The 20,421-nt window shown below is 43.4% G+C and overlaps 1 protein-coding gene across 7 annotated transcripts in view; it reads left to right on the forward strand.

Annotated features, from left to right (window-relative positions):
* The window catches only part of LOC107151888, a 165,527-nt gene that overhangs the window by 129,733 nt on the left and 15,373 nt on the right, over window positions 1-20,421 (forward strand). For all 7 annotated transcript variants that reach the window (XM_048785791.1, XM_048786035.1, XM_048785843.1 and 4 more), the window contains 5 exons: window positions 2,845-3,074; window positions 3,942-4,080; window positions 5,597-5,717; window positions 12,491-12,600; window positions 19,654-19,803. In XM_048785791.1, coding sequence (XP_048641748.1) covers window positions 2,845-3,074; window positions 3,942-4,080; window positions 5,597-5,717; window positions 12,491-12,600; window positions 19,654-19,803 — 750 coding nt within the window. The remainder of the gene's footprint in view (window positions 1-2,844; window positions 3,075-3,941; window positions 4,081-5,596; window positions 5,718-12,490; window positions 12,601-19,653; window positions 19,804-20,421) is intronic.

Below are 20,421 nucleotides of genomic sequence, written 5' to 3' on the forward strand. Positions count from 1 at the left end.
TTTTTTCTTTTTGGTGGGGAGAGGAGGTCAGGTATTATGGATTTTCCCAGGGGTGCTTAGCCAATGAGCCACATCCTTAGACTTTTTTTAAATTATTTTTTTATTTTGAGACAGGGTATTGCTAAATTTCTGAGGGCCTCGCTAAGTTGCTGAGGCTGGCTTTGAACTTGCCATCCTCCTTCCTCAGCCTCCTGAGCCACTGGGATTACAGGTGTGCACCACCATGCCCACTCACCAGGGTAATATTTTAAAATAAAAACCTAATTATGTCACGTTCCTTCTTACAACCATCTGATGGCTTATGAATACCCTGACAACAGAGTCCACATACCTTAACTGGAACTTCATGACTTGGCTCCTGCCAGTATTTCTACCGTTAGCCTCTTATATTTTGTCAAATGCACCATGTTCTCTTCTGTACTTTCATGCATCCTGGTCTCTCCAGTGGAAAACCTCCTCTCTTCTGACTTTTGACCTCATCACTTAATCAGCCCCTTATTCTTCAGATTTCAACTTCCAAACCTCTCTCTTTAGGAAACTTTTTCTGATCCTCCACCTTTGAACTGATGCTCCTCTGTGCCAATTAGAGTGCCCCTGCCACAATACCATCTGTCCCACTAGCCATGACTTAAATAAGAGAATATTGATCTTCCATAACGGAGACTAGAAGAAAGCAGTTCAGGTTGGTACAGCCACTTAACCACTACCAAATAACTCAAAATGTCTCCCTTGGCTTTGCAAGATAAAAACAGGAGCAAACACACTTTCTCCTTGAGGAGCTCTCCTTTTATCAAGAAGAAAATTCTTTTCTAGAAGCTTCCCAGTAGATTTTTTTTTTCTCATGCCTTTTCAGTTAAAACTGAGTCACAAGTCTTTCTGTGTGCCATCTAAATTCTACAGCAGAAATAGATGTTTCACTAAGAGGGATCATTTGCAGAGCCGAGGGTAGACCAAGTAGTGCCAAAATTAAGGCCAAGATCAAGAAGTCTGCAGGGGCCTTCACTCCCTCTATCTACCATTTTCTGGCCCTGTTTCTGATGGATTACCATCATTTCCTAACACTCCCTACTCTTTTCCATTTTATTCTTTATCCATCCTGACTCTTCTTCTCCCATCCTTAAAGTCATTTATATAGAAACAACTTAACTCTTAATAAGAAGTGGGCTTTAGGGTTTGGGGTTGTGGCTCAGCGATAGAGCGCTTGCCTTGCACATGCAAGGTCCTGGGTTTGATCCTGGCTATTTATTATTTTAAAAAATGAGGACTGAAATTATATGTGCCCAAATGGGTACATATAATTTCATAAAAATAAATAAATAAAATTAAGGTATTATGTTCAACTACCACTAAAAAACAAATACAAAAAAAAAGAAGTGGGCTTGCTTTAATATTATTATTTATTTTAATTAGTTTTTATTTTATGGTATATTTTTATTTAAGAGTATTTAACTATTTATAGACACTAGGAAGCACTGGACTCCATACTGCCTTATGAGTCAGGACTCCTGGGTAATCCTGGCCCAGCTATATAACAGTGCTGTGATCTCTCCAGATTTCAGTATCCAAAACCCCAAAGCAAAGGTGATGAATTAGCTCAAGGTCTTTTAAAGTATAATCCAAGGAGCCCTTGATTTTCTCAGAGACACCTTGGGGCTTCTTGAGCAAATGGGGCTAATGATGAGGTCTCTAGTCTGCTGCTCAGAGTCCCTGTTTGTAGCTTTGTTCTGTTGCATATTTTGGGTGACTATCCAAGATTTTATTTGGTGAAAGGATTTTGAGCATAAGACAAATCTGGAAATCTGTGGACAAGCTAGTTGCTTAGGAGGCCACAAGCCTCAGGGCTTGCCAGCTGTCTGTGGGAGCTCCGTCTCTCCTGGGTCTACCTTGCCAATTCTCCTTTGGGTACTCTGACCAACCCTCTTTTGGCAGACACACCTTTCTTTGGATATGTGAACAGCACTGATCTAGGATCCAACAACTCTGGGTTGCTCTTTCTGTTTCTAGGCAGGAAACTTGAGTGTCTAAGATACTGTCACCTGAATCTTCTCTAATTCAAATCATGGGATTTGCCATTTGGTCTGTGAAGGAAAGCTCCTTTTTCTGTGACTGAGACATTGTGGTCAGCCTGAGGACCTGCACCCAGGTCCCCATTTTGTCTGCCCCTCTCTGCGTGGCCCTGCCCCCTCACTCCATTAACTGCAGGAGAACAGAGGCCTAAAACCTTTCCCCCTTCCCTTCCTCCAGGACCAACAGCAGCCCTTCAACAAATACTTAAGGAAAGCATCTGTGAACAAATGAACAAATCATCATTTTAAAGTAAAATTGCCTATTGAGTAATACATTCAAATGAAAAGAAATGTTCTCTATCTAATGTTCTTTTACAGAATGGAAAAGGAACAGGAGATAGGATAAACTTAAGTTTCCATCTCCATGCTCATAACTTGGGTAAAATTCCCAATGAAAAGTTAGTTATATTACTGCTCCACCATGGTGTTGACTTGAATCTCAAATGTGGTGAACACTTTCAAGAATGCATAGGCTAAACATGAAAGACTAGTTTTTTTTTAAAGCCAAATAAAATCTTAATATGCAAGTAAGAAAATTTTTTAAATAAATGGTTCAACTCCCAATATGAAAGCTGAGATTCAGTGAGACATGTCAATCCTTTCTGTACACTGTCTGCTCAGGAAGGATTCTGAACCTCACTCTGCTTGACATGTGCTACAGACCTGTAAATGAGGAGAACATTCAGTCTCCACAAAAATTTTGTTTTGCATGGGGCTGCATGTAAAAAGCTGAGCCATATTATCCACCATCAATAAAGGATTTCTGTAATGCTTTCAGCCAGAGTGGTCCAAAGTGCCAGGAATCAAAAGTCAGTTCCAAAGCAGCCCAAAGATTTCCAAGCTGCTGGAGGGCCGGTGCGATGTGGTGACGTCCTTTGCTCTGCTGAGATCATTTCTGATGCTGTGGAAGCAGCTGGAAGTACTGAAGGATCACTGGGGCCAGCTGAAGCTGGGAGACCAGGACATCAGCTCTGCCTCCTTCCACAAACAGTACTCGGAGCTCTATGAGTGAGTGTGCTGAGGCAGAAATTCATGTCAGTGAGTAGAGCCCAAGGGCCTCTTGATGGGGAGATGAGATTTGGTCCATGAATCCTAGTACACCCAGCTCTATTGAGCCCATGGCAGTTGGCAACATTCTCTACAGACAGTGCAGTAGAGGAAAAGCTGAGTTGTATTAACTTCAAGGATGGAGCTGGATTCCACTGAGCTATACTCTTTTACCTGTCCCTAGGAACTTGTGTTTATCAAGAGACCCCACAGTGCTGACTCTTAGGTTTTTAAGCTCATAGTATCCTAAATGGACACCTGCTGCTGCTGCTGCTGGTAGTTACTCCTCCTCTCTCTTGGCCCCATTAGAGTCTGTGCACAATTGAGGCATTGAAGGCAGAGTGTAATATGGGCATGTAGCATGAAGCTGTAGGTGTGCGAGGTGGTGCAGGCCTTGGTGGTAGGCCTTGGCTGGGATGACTTAACAGGCAAGAAAGGCACGTGCTTCTGCCACAGGTATGACCAAACAAGCATCCACCCACTACCCCAGACCTTCCTGAGCTTCAGAAGATTTCACTTTGGCACGGTGGGAATCGTCTATCTGGTGATGTTATTACAGTCAGTATTCCTGGTAACCAAGGGATGAGAAGCCTTGTCAATATTTTGAAAAATGAGGACTGAAATTATATGTACCCAAATGGGAAAAGGCCTCAGGATTTAATATTGACTGAGGGAGTGGTGAATTTAGTTGTTGATGTGTCTGTAAATGGACTGGGAGGTTTGTACCTGACGGCAGGAAATATGAAGTGAATGAAAATAATTGCCAGAGAATCAGAATAAGAAAAAAAAAATGTTTGTTTGCTAATTTCTGTCTCTCTTCTTTGATAGAGCTGACATTCTCTACCCCAGCATGAAAGCTATAGCTAGGCAGATGGGGAAAGAAGATGAATTTGAAAGACTTATAATAAATAGCCAGTCTATTCTTCCCCCCAAAGGAGCTTCAGAAATTGAAATAAAAACTCAGCAGGTATGCAGGAGCTATTTTAAATTTGCTTTGGAAAGCTTGCTTTTTGGCATTAGCATGTAAAACTACAGATATACTCAAATGGTATTTTCTCTAAGAAGTTCAGTGTAAATTGAAAGTTTGGAAATCATTGGGCAGGCTGCAGGGTATGGGAAAGAGGGGAGTAAATAAATAAATGTATCTGGGGGCTTTGATCAGGCAAAGAACTACCTCTTAATGTCTCAGTTCTATATGTTTAGATTTTTCATTATTTTCTTTTTCTCCAATTGAGATGCACCTTCAGAAGAAATATCAGTAACATAATCAGTACTATCTTAAACACGACATCCAGCACACAAGTGTCCATGCAAAAATGAAATACTGAATATAGTTCCTTGTAAATTTTTTTTTCTGAAAATAAGAAAACATAACGTGTGCACTAGCCCACTGTGTGTGTTGGAAGATCTATATGGAAAAGTCTTTTCCATGTCTTTGCTTGGCCTGATCCTGGGACCCAAGCTCCCTGTGGTGGGGCTTATTGTGACAGGCAAGCAGAGACCCTGGTTGTTTGGCTGTCAACACAGAAAGGATGTTCACTAAGCCACAAGGTAGATTCAGCCCCCACACATGCCCCAGGGCCAAGCGCATCATGGCTTATCTTTCCAAACCCTGGTTCCTCTCCAGCACCTGGAATCTTCTAACAAGGAAACAGGTGGACTTTGAAAGCAAAAATAACCGAAATGGTTATTTTTGACCTTGATGGACCAGCAATGCTTTATTAAGCATTTGAGGAGCACATTTTCAGAAGAGAAAATAGCAACTGGTTACAATAAGTACCTGAGTTTTATAGATTTTAGTGAGAGTTAACCATAACAGAATGTTTAGTGTAACTTAATCATTAGAAATTTAATCGTAGCAGAACGTGTATGTTGAGCAGTCAGAATGGGAAATGGTGAAAGTCCAGAGCCCATTGTTTTCCTTCCATCTCCTGGGACTCATTGTCCTCCTTTCTCCTTGGGGGTGGCCGTTCCCCCTTTTCCCTGGGAGTTGTTGTTTTACATATACTTCAGGCTTTGTGAGCTTAGTGGACAGAGTGAGGGCTCATGTGTATTGGAGCAGAGTTTTCTCTTCATGGTGTGTGGAGCATTCAGTCTTCTCATGAAATCCTCCTTGGTATCTAAGTTGAGTTTCAAACCTGAAGGTGGCTCTTAAAGAAGTGACAGCTCACAAAATTTATGGCCACCTTGACAGACTCCAAAAGACATGAGGTCGTCTCTGGCATGGTGCTTTTTGCAATTTAACAGAACTGGTAAAAAGGGTTGTGTTCTATCAACCAGGGTGTGGGCCAGAAAAAAAAAGATGTTGGTCTCCTCAGAGGTGTATCTACTCCCCAGAGCTGAAGAAAAGAACCCCTCCTTCTTCCCAGGGAGAAAATAAGTGTGGGATAGAACTGAACTCAAAACCCTCCTTCAGGACTTGGACTTGGGAGTCCAGAGGATAAGCTTAATGTGGAGTGACTCTCAACCTATGCTTACTTTAGCTTCAGAAACTTCTGGAAAATATTGAAATTCATATGATCCAGGAGGTCTTAAGAAAAGTTAATAAAGAGATAACACTGGTTTTATCAGAAAAGTCCAAGGAAGAGTCTACTCTCCCAACAGGTAAAGCATCTTTATTTTATTACTTAAATTTTTTTTCTTATTATAAAAATCATCCATGTATCCATATTCATTATTTTAAAAAATGCTGCAATGATACAAAAATTACCTTTTACACCTTGACCCAGAGAGAAATACTACTAACACTTTCGCTTCTTTTCTTCCACTTAAAAGGCTTTAAATAGAAAATGTACTTTAGCTTTTCTTTTTTAACTTTTTTGTAGTTGTATATGGACACAATATCTTTGTTTTATTTATTTATTTTTTTAATGTGGTGCTGAGGATCAAACCCAGTGCCTCATGCGTGCGAGGTAAGTGCTCAACCACTGAGCTACAACCCCAGCCCATACTTTATTCTCAACTATGCTGGTTAACTCATAAATGAAATAAAGAAGTACAAAAGTCATTCTTACATGCATGTGTCATACGAGTGACATATATACATGAAAATCTTAGGGTGGGAAGGCATTCAAAATTGTTTCCTCTGAGGACTAAACTCAGCATAGAGTTTGTGTTTTTTAAGTCCAGTGAGTCATGGAGCATGCACTGAGCCCGAGGAGTCTTGGCCCAGACTTCCTTCTGCTGCCTCCACACTGTGCACAGAGTGCTCCTGACCTGCCTGCTCCTCTGTCCTCTGGCATCCCTAACCTCCTCCTCCATCCTCACCCTTCAATCACTGCCACCCTTCACCCCCAGGGGGACCTGGGCACAGGTGCCCAAGGTTGGGCATGAATACCTGGCACTGTCTTGGGCACAAGAAAGGCAGCATCACGGCGTGTTCAGTGGGTAACCCAGTAAGGGTGATCCGCTAGCCCACCAGAGGTACCTACAGTATCCCAGGTCAGAGGTCGCAATGGACCCACTAGAAGGGGAGGCGCCTGGCTCAACCTCTCCAACCCTGATCAAGGCACAGTGCCTCATTCTGGTAGCTGCTGGGTCACATGTATTTATGCACGGAATCACAGGTGGGGCCATGGGGTGCTCATGAGGCTCTCCCTTGTCCTCCTAGGATTTCCAAAGGAGGGCAAGATTAAAGCAAATAAAAACACCATGACAAGTCAAAAGGGACTGCAGAGAAAAGGAAAAGCTTGGTATATTAATATCTTATAAAGCTACTCTTTTCCTTTTTTTTTTTTTTGAACAAGAATTTCATTGCACCAGGCTGTGTAGATTATGTAGCTGGTCCTGTCCGAACTACAACTACCTACTGACTCTTAGCTCCTTATAATTCTACAGGAAAATCTATAACCTTTGATCTAGGGAGGGGCTGTCTGACTCACGAAGCAAATTCGGTTTTTCTTTTGAGAGGAAATCTATGGACATTGCAAGGTTAATAATAACCTCAGTCCTCACCTAAGATATTGCCTCCCCCCACCCACCTGTATAAAGACATTGTCATTTTATCATTTTATCAGTGCTTGAGTAACTAAATTCATAAGCAGGGCTTTGGGAAAAGACTGTGCAATAAGAGGACAAACCACTCCCCCACTGAGCGTCTCTAAATGTCACAGGAGAGCTAAGTGTGACTGAGCTCCAGTTACGGAACACTTCACAAGACACAAAGCTCCTGTTGTTTGTGCTGTTTGCTGCATTGGGCGGCTCCCTTCAGAGTCCGTGGAGAAAATCCATAAGCACAGGGCAGGTGCAGGCATCTGCTTGTTTCCGGCTGTTGTTCTTAGGAGACACCCTGGGGTGAGGGCAGCATGTTTGCTTTGTGGCTGGGCTGCCATGTTCAGGGTGCTTGTGGTTGCACTGGAAAAAGGCTTTCAATAAGGAGTCAGTGGGGCCAAGTAGAGGAGAAGGGTAGAGTTATTTTTAACTGTAGTCAGGTTGACATAACTAAACCTTACCTTTACTGGAGATTACTGTCCAGTTCTAAACCTTATTTGGGTTCCTTACTTATAAGATTTTTAAAATAAATGCCAACAAGGGGGTTTGTTGTAGCTGCTGTTGTTGCTTTGGTTTTATTTTGATTTTTTCCTTTGGTCTGTTGGGCATGACTCTATGGGGAGACCCGGCTCTCCTCCTTTACTGAGTTTCTCCAATGCCAGTGACTGTCACCCCACGGTGTGCCAAGGGTACTTTGGGTGCATTTCTTCAGTTTGGTCTTTTTGAGACCTCTGTGGGCTCAGGAATCACCAAAGAAGGCGCTAAAACCTTGGAATTCCCACCCACCTACAATTCATCTCAGCAGCAAGATGGGGCTTCCAAGCAGGGGCCATTTTGTGCAAAGACCAGCTGCTGGTCAAGTTTAGCTTGGGGCCAGTGATTTCTCCAGAGGGAGGTGGTATTGGAGGTATTGAGAACTGGCAGAAAGCAGAGGCTCTTGTTCTTTCTCTTGGGGTCTTTGCTTTCTCTCTTGGCCAACTCTTGTGTCTACATTTATACCTGCCAAAATGGAACCCTGGAATACCTCACTCCCTTACCTCCTCCCTTCCTTCCTACCATGTCTTGGAAATTAATCTTTTTATGATGTGGCTAAATGAGTTTCCAGTTGGTCAGGGATGCTCAGAAGATATAACATCCAGATCTGCTCCTGGTGCTAGTTCCTTATTGTCAAAATAAGTTTGGAAAAATCAGGGCAAATCATGTTGAAAAGTCTCCTCTACTCTGGACCTCAGGGCCTTTATTACCCCAGCATGCATTATTTCCCTGTGGTCAGGAAAGAGACAAAATGCAATGGTTTTTAATTTATTTGACCACAGAACCCTTTTCTCCCCTTAGGAGCATTAATTATTAACTCAAAGAATTAGTGTTCTGGGGAGCACTTTGAAAAACAGGCGTACAAGACACATACATATAGTTCACACAGTACGCCTTTTGACTTGCCCACTTCTCAGGCCCCCTGGCTGGTCAGAAGAACGGACTTGACTGGCAGTTGTGAGGCTGCCGGTTGAGAGGAGTTTCACTTCCACCCTGGGTTAAGACACAGGGGCCCCTCAGGTGCAGAGGACAAGCAGTTGTGTTAGGGAAGTGAAATGTTACCCAATCAAGGTGTCCTTCTTGAGGGAGGAGGCTGGGCCAGGGTGCAGTTTAGAGAGGGAGGGAGGGTAAGTGGTTTGGCCCACAGGAAATCAAAGACCCTGGGAAGAGAGTGAAAAGGGATAACAAAATCCCAGTTTAACCTCTAGTGTGCTGTTGCCCTCCCACTTCCCTGTCAAAAACTGCTGCTTCATCTTAAAGAAGCCATGACCACACACACACACACACACACACAGAGAATAAGACACTTTTGGAGACAGCATATCCCTCTCTGCCAGGAATGAGTTTTCTTGGATGGATTTCACTCTCCCTGGCTCCCCCCACCCCCACTCCTGCCTGCAGATATATGTGCATGTCTGAACTTGAATTTGCAAGCAGGAAGAGTGCTGGGAAACCTTCCCAACATCTGGTTAGAGTATTTCCTCTTCAGCTGAGCCAAAGCTAAACCCCACATTGGCTCAGTGGGCCGTTTCCCTGGTGATGGTCCCCAAACTAGAGGTGCATGACAGATGAAGTCCTTCACCAGGCTTCTCAGCAAGCCAGAGACCTGCCATACCAGTAACCTGGAAAAGTTATCCATATTCCTATCTGAAAAAAATTTCTTTAATACACATGAACCCTGTCTTGTCAAAGCTTACACTTACTAAAGTCTTAAGAAGTATGAACTCTGGTCACATGAACCTTTGAATTTTCTACTTCAACTGTGTTGGGATGATGGCGATACGTCTACTACCTTTATTTCCTAAAGGAAAAGCAAGCTCAGATTTATATGTTTATTATGGAAAACAGCCAATTGTAGAAAGAAATGTGGAATCCCATCTTCAAAACCAACACCCCTCATTAAATAGAACAGTATGAACAAACGTAAGAGGCTGCAGCTGTCATAGCCACGTTTCTGGGCAGTCTGTGCTGGACACTCCTCTTTTGTGCACGGAAACTCCTGTCAGAAAACTTGAGTGCACAAGTAGGAAATCTCATCTGAAGTTAGAAACAGCCGGGGGCAGGGAGAGGCCTGGTGGGCATTCTTACTGCTGGCCAGCACCCCCATAACAGAAAGGGGAGCATTGTGGGACTTGGCTCTGGTGAACAATTCCAAGGCTCCTCTGAGACCATGCATGAGGAAGTGAGTCCTACCAGGCCAGTCTCACCAAGGTAATTAACACACACGTGTGCTCTTGCTCTTCCATACGGAAGTTAAGAAGGCTGGATAGTCTTACATTGTTCTAATGATACCATTATTTTTTATTTTGATTTTATCTTTAGTAGGTAATATACATATCCACAGGGTTCAAAACACAAACAACATAAAAATAGATAGAATTCTCCTTGCCACCACTGATCCCCTTGTGACCATTCTGCCACCTATATCCATAACCACTTTCATTATTTTTATAAATCTCATGTACTTCTTTATGCACATGTTAATTCATTCTTTCATTTGATCATGATTTACTGAGCACCTCCTATGTTCTAGGCTACCATATATTAGGAGCTGATGTAGGGATACATCCTTACTTTCATAAGCAAAAAATCCTTACTCTTGTGGAGTTTATAATCAAGAATAGGAGAGACAGCAAGCAATAAACCACAATTTTTTAAAAAAATAATGGAGTATGGAGGATGGTTTTGAAAAGGCTTGGGGGGGGGGCATTGGATCAGAGTAGACCTCTCTGAGTTAGTAAGAGGGTGTTCAAGTGAAGAGCATCCCAGACAGAAGGCACAACTTAATCGAAAACCCTAAGTAAAGCATGTCCTGCTAATGTGGGAACAGCAACCCCAAGTGTGACTGGAGGAGGGGGTGTGAGGGAAGAGAGCAAGAGATGAAGTCAGAGAGGGATGGGGCAAGGAGGACGGGTCATGCAGAGCCTCGTAAGGACTTTAGCACTTATTTTGCTTTTGAGAGACGTGATCTGGTTTATATTTTACCCGATTCTCTCTGGCTGCTATATTGAGGGTAGAACTATGAAGGAAGAAAGGATGAAAGAAGGGAGAGGTTGGTTTGGAGGCTGTGGCAATAATCCAACAAGAGGAGATGGTGACTCAGAGTTGGGAATAGAGGGAAGGGTAAGTGGTCAGACTCTGGGTAGATTTTGAAGGAGGCACTAACAGATTGGGTACTATTGGGGATGGGAGAAGGAGATGAGTTCATTATGACTCTAAGATTTTTTGACCTGAGTGATGGGAAAATAGAATTTCCTTGAGCTGAGACAAAATCGGCTTTTGATGAAATAAGTTAGGGAGGAAAAACTGGGAATTTGTTCATAAGTTAGGCTTTAAATGCCTTTTAGACTGCAAGAAGAGAGGCTCAGTGGGTATTGGGTCTAACTTTGAGAATTGTCACTATGTGAGTAAGATTGAGCTGCGAGTCAAGATGAGCTAGCCAAGAAAGTGGGTATGTGAGGAAATGAGGAGCTGAACCAAGGCCTGAGCCCTGGGACACTCTGAGCTGGGAGGGGAGAAGGAGAACCAGGGAAAGAAACCTAGAAGGAGCAGACATCGAAGTACAAGGGGAACCAGCCAGAGTAACGTCCCAATGCCTAGTGAAGGAACTTTCTCAGTTAGGAAGTTAACACATCGGGTGAAATGCTGCCGGTAGGGAAGTAAAACCACTGTCTTTAACCAGAGGAAATGGTTGGCACTCATGACAAAATCGGTTTCAGCAGTCTGGTGGAAATGAAAACCAGGTGAAGGGGTTTAAGAAGGAATTTGAGACAAGCCAAGGACAGTTTCAGTGTAGACATCTCTTTCTGGGAATTTTGCTATAAAAGGATACAAAGAAATGAGGCCACAGCTGATGGAGTAAGGTGGGGGGCAGTTTCAAGAAAAGGATTTTTATTATTTTAATGGGAGAAATGAGTGTGCCATTGTGAATGATCCAGGCCAGAGAGGAGAACTGATGACATAGGAGAAAGACCGGGAAGTTTCTGGAGCAATGACCCTGAATAGTCTTGAGGCCATATCCTTCTAATTGTGTTTATTATATCTTTTTATTAAAGATGACATTTTAGGGGCTGGGACTGCAGCTCAGTGGTATAGCACTTACCTAGCACATGTGAGGCACTGGGTTCAATCCTTAGCACCACATAAAAATAAATAAATAAAGGCATGCTGTTCATCTACAAGTACAAAAAAATTTTTTTAAAGATATCATTTTATATCTACTGTTCTGCACTTTGCTATTGTAACTTAATCTATGGTTGTTTTTTATTTTTAATTTTTTTGCTCATAAGTATAGGGAGACTTTCTTTTTTCAGTAGCTGCATACTACTCTATCAAAAGGACATATCATATTTTAAGTAACCAGATCCTGAATGAGGGACACCTGTGGAGTTTCCAAGCTTTTGCTGCCATAAACAATGTTACCCTGACAACAGTACATGCCTCGTTGCACATGTCTCAGCCATGTCGCTCATTTGTTTCTGATAGCTGTGCTAGACTAGAAATATTGCTCATACACATACAGGATATTAGTGAAAATGGGCATCTTATAGAATCAATAGTAATGGTTCACTCAGGCTTTTTAGTTATGGTAACAGAACCTTGTTTACTGGACTCCAGAAATGCTTTTCTAAATCTTTTCATTAGGAATCTTGCCAGAGATCTTCCTTATTCTATGTTCCAGAGAGTTCTGGGTCCTTGACTACCACCTCCCCTCTGCTGCCTCACCCAGGTTTTAGTGCATGTGGAAATGACAGCTTGTTGTGCCCATGGTGGTCTCAGAGAGCTGCCATTTCATAGCTGTTAATGACGCTTGGTGTTTTGCGATACCAGTGTTGACATGTTTTCCCTCCTAGATCTTTGGAAACATCAAGTCATGAAAGAAAATTTTTCAGTTGCAAGACCACAAATAGTTGAGAAATTTATACAGAAATTAATGGAGAATTACCAGGATAGTGGACCAGAGGTATGTATTGAAAATTAGTCATTCTGTTTTTTTTTTTAATATAAACCCAAAGGAACACTTCATCATTTAACACAGCTCCTAATGTTTCCTTTACTCCTGAAGAATGATGATATGAAAACTGAATCTGAATCCCAAATTGTAATAATTTGTTGCAATATGAATATTGGAAATAGTCTGATGTCTATAAAGATCCTGAGTAGACAGAAAAAATATATTGGCTGATTTTGAATTTAGTCAGGTGATTAAAGCAACTTTGGAGTTTGTGAATGCGTTGACTTTTATGTTTAGCCTCATTCCTGCTGTTGATCTGTTAGTACAGAAAATTTTAGAGGAAAACCAAAAGAGCCTATAAAATACTAACTAGAAAACATTTTTAAAATCTACAATATGAAAAAAAAAAAAACCCAACAGCACAGAAAGGTAACATCTTCATTCTTCTACTATTCTACTCTCCTCCTCCTCCTCCTCCTCCTCCTCCTCCTCCTTCGTTTTTGTCAGTGCCAGAGATCAAACCCAGGGCTTCACACATGCTGGGCACTCTGCCACTGAGCGACATCCCCATCCCATCCACCACCTGGTTCCTTCTCCACAAAGGGAAGTGGCACCAGTAAATTTTGTGTGAACATCCTGCCAGAAAAATATGTAGGTCCATACCACTCTATATTATTATACTTAACAGGAATATGTATTTAACACACACACACACTATCCTTGGAATTTCAAAACATATTTACTCTTGGCAGGAAGTGCTTAGCTAAATCAAGAAAATCCCCTGAAAAAGCAGAATACGAGAGTAAACGTGGATGTTTGGACATAAAATTTTTAGGATGATTAATAAATGTTTTGGGTAGATATGAATCACCAATATTCAATCACTTTAAAAATCTGTTTTGGCAAAATGTGCTCAATTTTTAAACAATGCTTTCTTGAAACACATTTTTCTAAGTTTCTGAAAATGTTCTTCATCATTTTATAATAAACACTTCAGTTCTTAATTATGAAGTAAAGAATTCACAAGCTTGGTCGGAGATACATTCTTCCTCAGATGTTGATGGTTGACATGTAGTTTTTTCAGCTTTCCATTATACACAAACATGGGACCATACACTGTGATGAGGAGGTTCACAGATGGAGAGGGCAGGGCATGCTCAGAAAAATGTTTGCATTAAAAATGTGGCTCGCCTTAAAAAGGAAGGAAATGCAGATCCATGCTACAACATAGACACATTGAGGACGTATACTAAGTGAAATGAAAGGAAAATACTGTCTGACTCAATTTTTTTAAGGTAACTAGAGAAGTCAAATTCATAGATTCAAAAAATAGAATGGTGGTTGCCAGAGGCTAGGGAGAGGAGGAGAGGAGTGATTGTACCATTAGCACAAAGTTTTAGTTCTAGAGATGAAAAGATTTCCAGAGATGGCTGGTAGTGACAGTTTCCCAACAACATGTCACTGAACTGTACACTTGAAGATAGTTAAAATGACAAATATTACCTAATAAATATTTTACCACAATAAAAGCAAACAACATACTATTATGTATGATTTTAATGCACCAATTAAACAACCTCGACAATTTTGTGGTTCAATTTCTGCTCCCTGCATGCTCCTCTGTATGCTTAGCACCCAGGATAAAATCTTGTAGGGAAGAAATATGGGCATGGCTAGGCAGGGTGAACCCATAGCAGGTACAACTGAAACTCGAGAAACTCTGGAAGAGGTTGCTGTTGGTCTGCCAGTGTCTAGGAAGCATGGGCCCTCAGGATGCTTGGGTCCCTCCAGCATCCAGACTCTTCTAGATCATCTGCAGTGACAAGGAGCTCAGTCTCTCTTAAACCTTCCCCCAACCATAGGCAGCTCTTGCTTTAGTCAGCGCCTCCTGAGCTGGATTTGGTCTGCAGGCTCCACAACCCCACATCTCCGCCATGGATTCTCTTTTCTGAGATGCCACAGATCATGGTTCTGACCCCCGACAATGAACCTTTAAATGTCTGGGGCCAGTTCAGTGAAGCCATGGTTAGCATGTGTGAAGACAGTTACAGCAAGGGGCAACTTTGGAAGGACAAATCAAAACAGGTGTCCCCCTGGGTGTTGGATTACAAATCATTACCCTTTCCTCCTGATGGGGCAGCTCCGTGCCAGGAAACATGGACTGGAAAATGGAGCAGTCTCTGGGCTCACCCTTCACCTGGATGCCTCCGGGCAGAGCACAGATGGCAAGAGCTTGCCTTAAGGACCTTTGCCTGTCTGCTCTCCTCCAGACGAAGCTGTTCCCAGTTCCTTCTGTGGTTTTCTAGGAATACCCTTGCCATCTTGATCAGTCTTCTTTAAATTCATGGCTTTCTGGCCAGCAGTGACCTTGTCCTGGATATTTTGCTTGGATTAATGCCTCGGAGTGTGTTGGGTTTCAGCAGCCACGTCACAGCTGACGCATTAAGCTGTCATCTGAAGCCCACACATTGCACTCAGACTTCCTGATGCTGCCATGTTATCAGCCTCGTTCTTGTTCAGTTTGGTTCACTCTTTGGACCTCTTGGGAGTTTTGAAAATATGGATTTTTGTCATCCACTACGCTCTCCTAATTTTATACCAGCCTGAAATCTGGTATCCTCATTCAAATAATTAATAGCAGTAGATTCCAGGACAGGCCCCTGGCTCCATACTGCCCACTCTAGGTCCTGGGTAGCCTGGTCCTCCTTGGACACAGGCTCTCAGTAGCCAGAAGCCCATCCAGCTGCACTTTATACAGCCCACGTTCTCCCAGTTTTCCCTCTCAGATGTCCTGCTGAACCCAGATACACCATGGTTACTGTGTTTCCTGAGAAAATAGTGTTAATCTGACCACTTTTTCTTGAACCCATGTTGGCTTCTTGTGATCTTTGTTTCCTTCTCCAAATTCTAGAAATCCAGCTTTTCTTGTCCGAATTTTATACCAAATACAATAAAGCAAGAAACTGCCTTTTATTTATTTATTTATTTATTTTTATTCTGGTACTGGAAGTTGAACCCAGGGGCGCTCTACCATACATCTCCAGCTCTTTTTTTGAGACAGGTTCTCGCTAAGTTGCCAAGCTGGCCTTGAACTTGTGATCCTCCTGCCTCAGTCTTCCCAGTAGAATTTTAGACGTCTACCACTTCGCCCAGCAAGAAACCAGACATTTTTCAAATCAGAACTATAGAAACCTATTTTGTGGATTTCAGAACCATTTCCATTTATATGCCAGAGATTTCTATTTTTCTAGGCACTTTTTTAGAGACATAAAGGCGAGAAGTATAATCCCTGCCCTTATGACAACAGTTAGGTGAACCAGTGATGTCTGGAAAAGGAGTAAATGCTTTGCTAGAGCCCTCCCAGGTTGCCACATGAGCTTAGAGAAGTCAGGGAAGACTTCCTGGAAGAGGTGTTTTTTGAACCATATGCTCCCAGCAGGATATAAGACCAGACTTTTTCCCCATAAGGTCGAGCACCTGACATGCTTCCCCATAGGCTGGCTCCCTGGAAGAATCTGTGGGGCAAGCCAGTGCTCTTCTGGCCAGCACCATCCGTTATAGTTCAGGTTTATTTTATTTTTATTTTTCTTTATTTAGGTACCAGGGATTAAACCCAAAGGTGCTTAACCACTGAGCCACATCCTCAGCCCCTTTTATATTTTTTTAGAGACAGAGCCTCCCTAAGTTGCTTAGAGATTCTCTAAGTTGCTGAGACTGGCTTTGAACTTGTGGTCTTCTTGCCTTAGCCTTCCGAGCCGCTGGGATTACAGGTGTGTAACACATGCCTGGTACAGTTCAGGTTTAAATGGTGGTGAAAGACTCAGCCCCAAGGAGAGCAGGGCTGCTCACTGGGCAGAACCAGGCCAAAGGGCTGACTGTGGCTCTTCTGCTGCCCAGAAAGGAAGTGGGCTGATGAAGCCTGTTCACACTACATTCAAGCCGGAGTGACATTTACAGTGACCCAGGAAGGCAGCGGTAGGTTGTAGAGTGACTCTGAGAGCTGTAGGAATGTGCCATCAGAAGCCATGACGGCTGTATTCCAGCAATTACTGTTCAAGGAGCATCAAATTCTATCTCTGGAAGGTCGAGTGCACAGACTGAAGTTCCCCTGAAGAATGGGAACAGCCAGGACCCCAGGAGTCTGCCTGTATCTCTCCCTCGCCTGTCAGTCACAGCATCCTATGTGCACCACCTGGACACCCCTCTTTCCACGGCTCTCTGAAGAAGCTCTACCTGAGCAGTTACTCTCTTTCCCTGCTCCCAGACTCACACCCTCTGGGCTGGCCCTTAATCTGATCCTTCAGCCCATCTCCAGAGGCCTCAGCAAAGCCACCAAGAGAAACAACAAAACTCCTCTGGCCTCTGGGAATGCTCAAGCAGAAGAGTCCTGGCCGTTCCCAACTCCTCAGTGTCACCATAGGGCTCCTCATCCTTGCTGGGTAACAGAGGGCCATGGGGTTCAGTTCTGCAATACTGTTTTGCAGGGGCTATGGCGGCATTAGTATGAGAAGCGATTGCCTTGCTAAAGTGCTGTCAGAGGCCTTGTTGGAACATCCACATGCAGGCGGTGATGCTCAGGACAGTAAGGAGTGAGTCACTGTGGCTGGCTCTGAGTGCTGGGCCTGGATGAGATCACTGGCCACACCTTACTGGCCCACTGTGCAGTCTCATGACTTCTCATGGCTTCAAGTTTTCATCAGTCAGCCCCGGAAGAGTTTCCTTTGTCATTACTAAGCCCACGTAGCCTGGCCCTTTCACCACAGAGAAGGCAGGGTCTAGGCATTCCCTTTGCCTTGTGTCAGCTGCTGAACTACAGCTGTCCTGCTGCTCACCTTCCAGGACCTGAGTGGGACCAGAACAGGGGCAGGGTGACCTGCCTTCTCATCTCCCACTGAAAGGCCCCTTAAGGAAGACCCTGGAGAGTGAGTCAGGGGAGGCAGGGCTCCTGCCCAAGGCTGCCTGGCTGCTCATTCAATTCCACACAGGCAGACATGTCCTGATTCCATTGTCCACGTTGGATTCCATTCTGTCAAGCTGATTTGATGGATGACTTTTTAAAAGCATAACTTTTAATTAGTATATTTATGTTATTTTTGTGCATTTGTATATCATTACTTAATTACGTATTATGATTATATTATATTAGAAATATACAATATGTATTATAGATTATATTAGAAAATAGAAATATAATTTTTTAGAAAATAGACTCATTAATAACCTCTATTATTATTTTGGCATGTTTCCTTCCAAACTTTATTTCCAACCTATTTTCTGTTCATGCACTTTTTAAGTTTTTATATAGTAGGATTATTCTACATGACTCATTTCCTAGCATGTTCTTTTCACTTAACCATATGTTTTAAACCCTTGTCAGTAAATGTGTGTCCATTTTTGGAGGCTGGTCAGTGTTTCCTTGGGTAGATAAACCAAATGGATTCTGCTTAATTCCCTTGTTAGGCACTTTAGATTGTTTTCCATTTTTTTTTCTATTGGAAAAAATATTTTTTTAAAAAATATGTCTGCATACATTCTGTATACAGCTTTTATAATTCCCTAAAGATAAATTTGTAAAAGAGGAGTCACTGGGTCAAAGAGCCCAAACACATCACACTCTTGTCATAGACACTGCCAGCCTGATCTCCTTAAGAGTGGTAGAAGTGCCCCCGCTCTCACAGCAGCAGGAGGAGCCGCCCTCCCCACTCCCTCCTCCATGCTACGACTTCTTACTATTTGCCACCTCTGCTAGTTTGCTTCAATAACTTGCCTTGGCAAATTCCACTGTGAACTTTCTCTGAAGGTCAGTTTGGCGCTGAGGTTGCACTGATGGGACAGTATCTTGGACTTCCAGAGACAAGTGAATCAGAGCCAGGGGACGAGTGCAGTCTCCAAGGACAACCTACAGCAGTCTGCCAGGGAGCCAAGAGCTGGCCACACCTTGGCAGAATCACAGATCAAGCTCAAGTGCCAGCTGGCTCTTGGACTTAGTGACATAAGACCTCCAAAACACACACACACACACACACACACATACACACACACTCACACACACACACACACTGATACACACAGCAGGACATAGACCCACACCTGAATGGATGTGTGGGTCCTGACTGGGTCATCTGATCTGTGTTTCATAAATTGACTCCCATTTCTCTCCATTCACTCCCATTTCTGCCTTGGAGGGGTAGACTTCTCTATTCTTTAATGGCCACCTCTTAAAGAGTATGCCCAGTCTCCTGGAGAAAGAGGATGAATGGAATTGCTGAGAAAGTGAGCCATGTGGGTCCTTAGAACAGAGCTGCAGGGGCCCCTGTCACATGCCCTGTGCTTCACAAGGCCCCTTCTTGCCTCCTATAGCCCTGCTCTTCCCTACTAGGTAATAAATCCTCTGGGCCACAGGGACATGTCCACACAGAGCCCTGGCCTTCCTTCTAGACTGTATTGCAGGAACCTGGGATTCCGGAATTCCATGAGTCTGGGGTCTACATGGGGCTCCTCTCCAGAGAAAGAGTGGACCACTAGTGTGCACACCCCTGGCCTGGGGGGTGGCCAAGAGGCAGCTGAGTAGGGGTGTGGGTGGAGTTTGAACCTGCAGGCTGCAGTGTCCAGTCAGTAGGACTGTGAAGGCCCTCACAAGGTGGGAAGAGAATGGGGTCATACTGTAAATTCTGGGTTGGAGACCAACTGTCCCCAGTTCCCCACCCTTCAGCATAGAACTCAAAGTAGTCCATGAATAATAAATTCAAACCTAGACTTTCAGACCATTTTGAAGGTCTAATCTTTCAAGGTAGGAGAATTAAACATTGCATTTTAATAGTGTATTAATTTGATTTATAAACTTGAAATACTTAGACACATGATAGGCAGTCTCCATTTGTCGTCTTGTCCCTGGCACTGCACATGTTCAGAGTTGAGAGAGGTTTGCCAGCCTGGAGTTTTGGTACGGATTGGGTATGCAAGTCCTTCTCCAAGCCAAGGCAATGTGTGCCTCCAGCCCTGGCATAGTGAGGCTGCTCCACCCTGCTGGAGCTGCTGGGAATAATGCTCCTGTTTTTTCAGATCACCTTCAGGAAAGACCACCTTGAGGCCTGCCTCCTTTCCTTGGGTTGTGATGTGATGGCAAGAGAACGCAGCAACTTTGAGACCTACTCCATGTGTTATGAGCATGTGTTGCAGCACACTAGGCAGAAGCTCTGCCAGAAGGAGCAGGTAGGTACCCAGAGAGAGGAGAACCAGTTAAGGGAAGAGCTATGGGCAGGAGGCCCAGAGTAATTCAAACGAGAAAGTAAAACTGAGCAGGGATGGGGAGGGGACCAGTTCTTATGCCAGAATTGAGGGGGAAAGGAACACTCCAAATTTGTCAACTTATTTTCTTGGGTTCTGATATTCTCCACTGCATAGGTGATGGCCCCAGCAATACTGAATTGTGTGCTTTGAGAGTGTCCAGTGGGGAGTGCAGGAGGTGACTAAGCCATGAGCTGGAAGGTGCATAGCTGACCTTTCCTGGCTCAGCAAACACAAGGCTATTCCTGGTCTAGCAGAGAAGCCAGGATTCTTGAAAAAACTGTCTTCGGCATGCATATCATGGTCAATCTCACTAATGCCACTTCCTTAAAATGAAATCCCATTGGTGGCTGGGGGTATAGCTCAGTGGCAGAGTGCTTGCCTAACATGCATAAAGCCCTGGGTTCAACCCCCAGCTCTGCAAAAAAAGAAAAAATAATAATAATTGTGAAATCCCATTGGTGGGATCGAAGAGTCACTTCTCCTGTCCTAAATAGCACACTGTTTAGAAATAGATTGCATCAGAGCCTCAGTATAATTCTA

Source organism: Marmota marmota, unplaced genomic scaffold (assembly GCF_001458135.2).
Source record: "Marmota marmota marmota unplaced genomic scaffold, marMar, whole genome shotgun sequence".
NCBI classification, from domain to species: domain Eukaryota; kingdom Metazoa; phylum Chordata; class Mammalia; order Rodentia; family Sciuridae; genus Marmota; species Marmota marmota.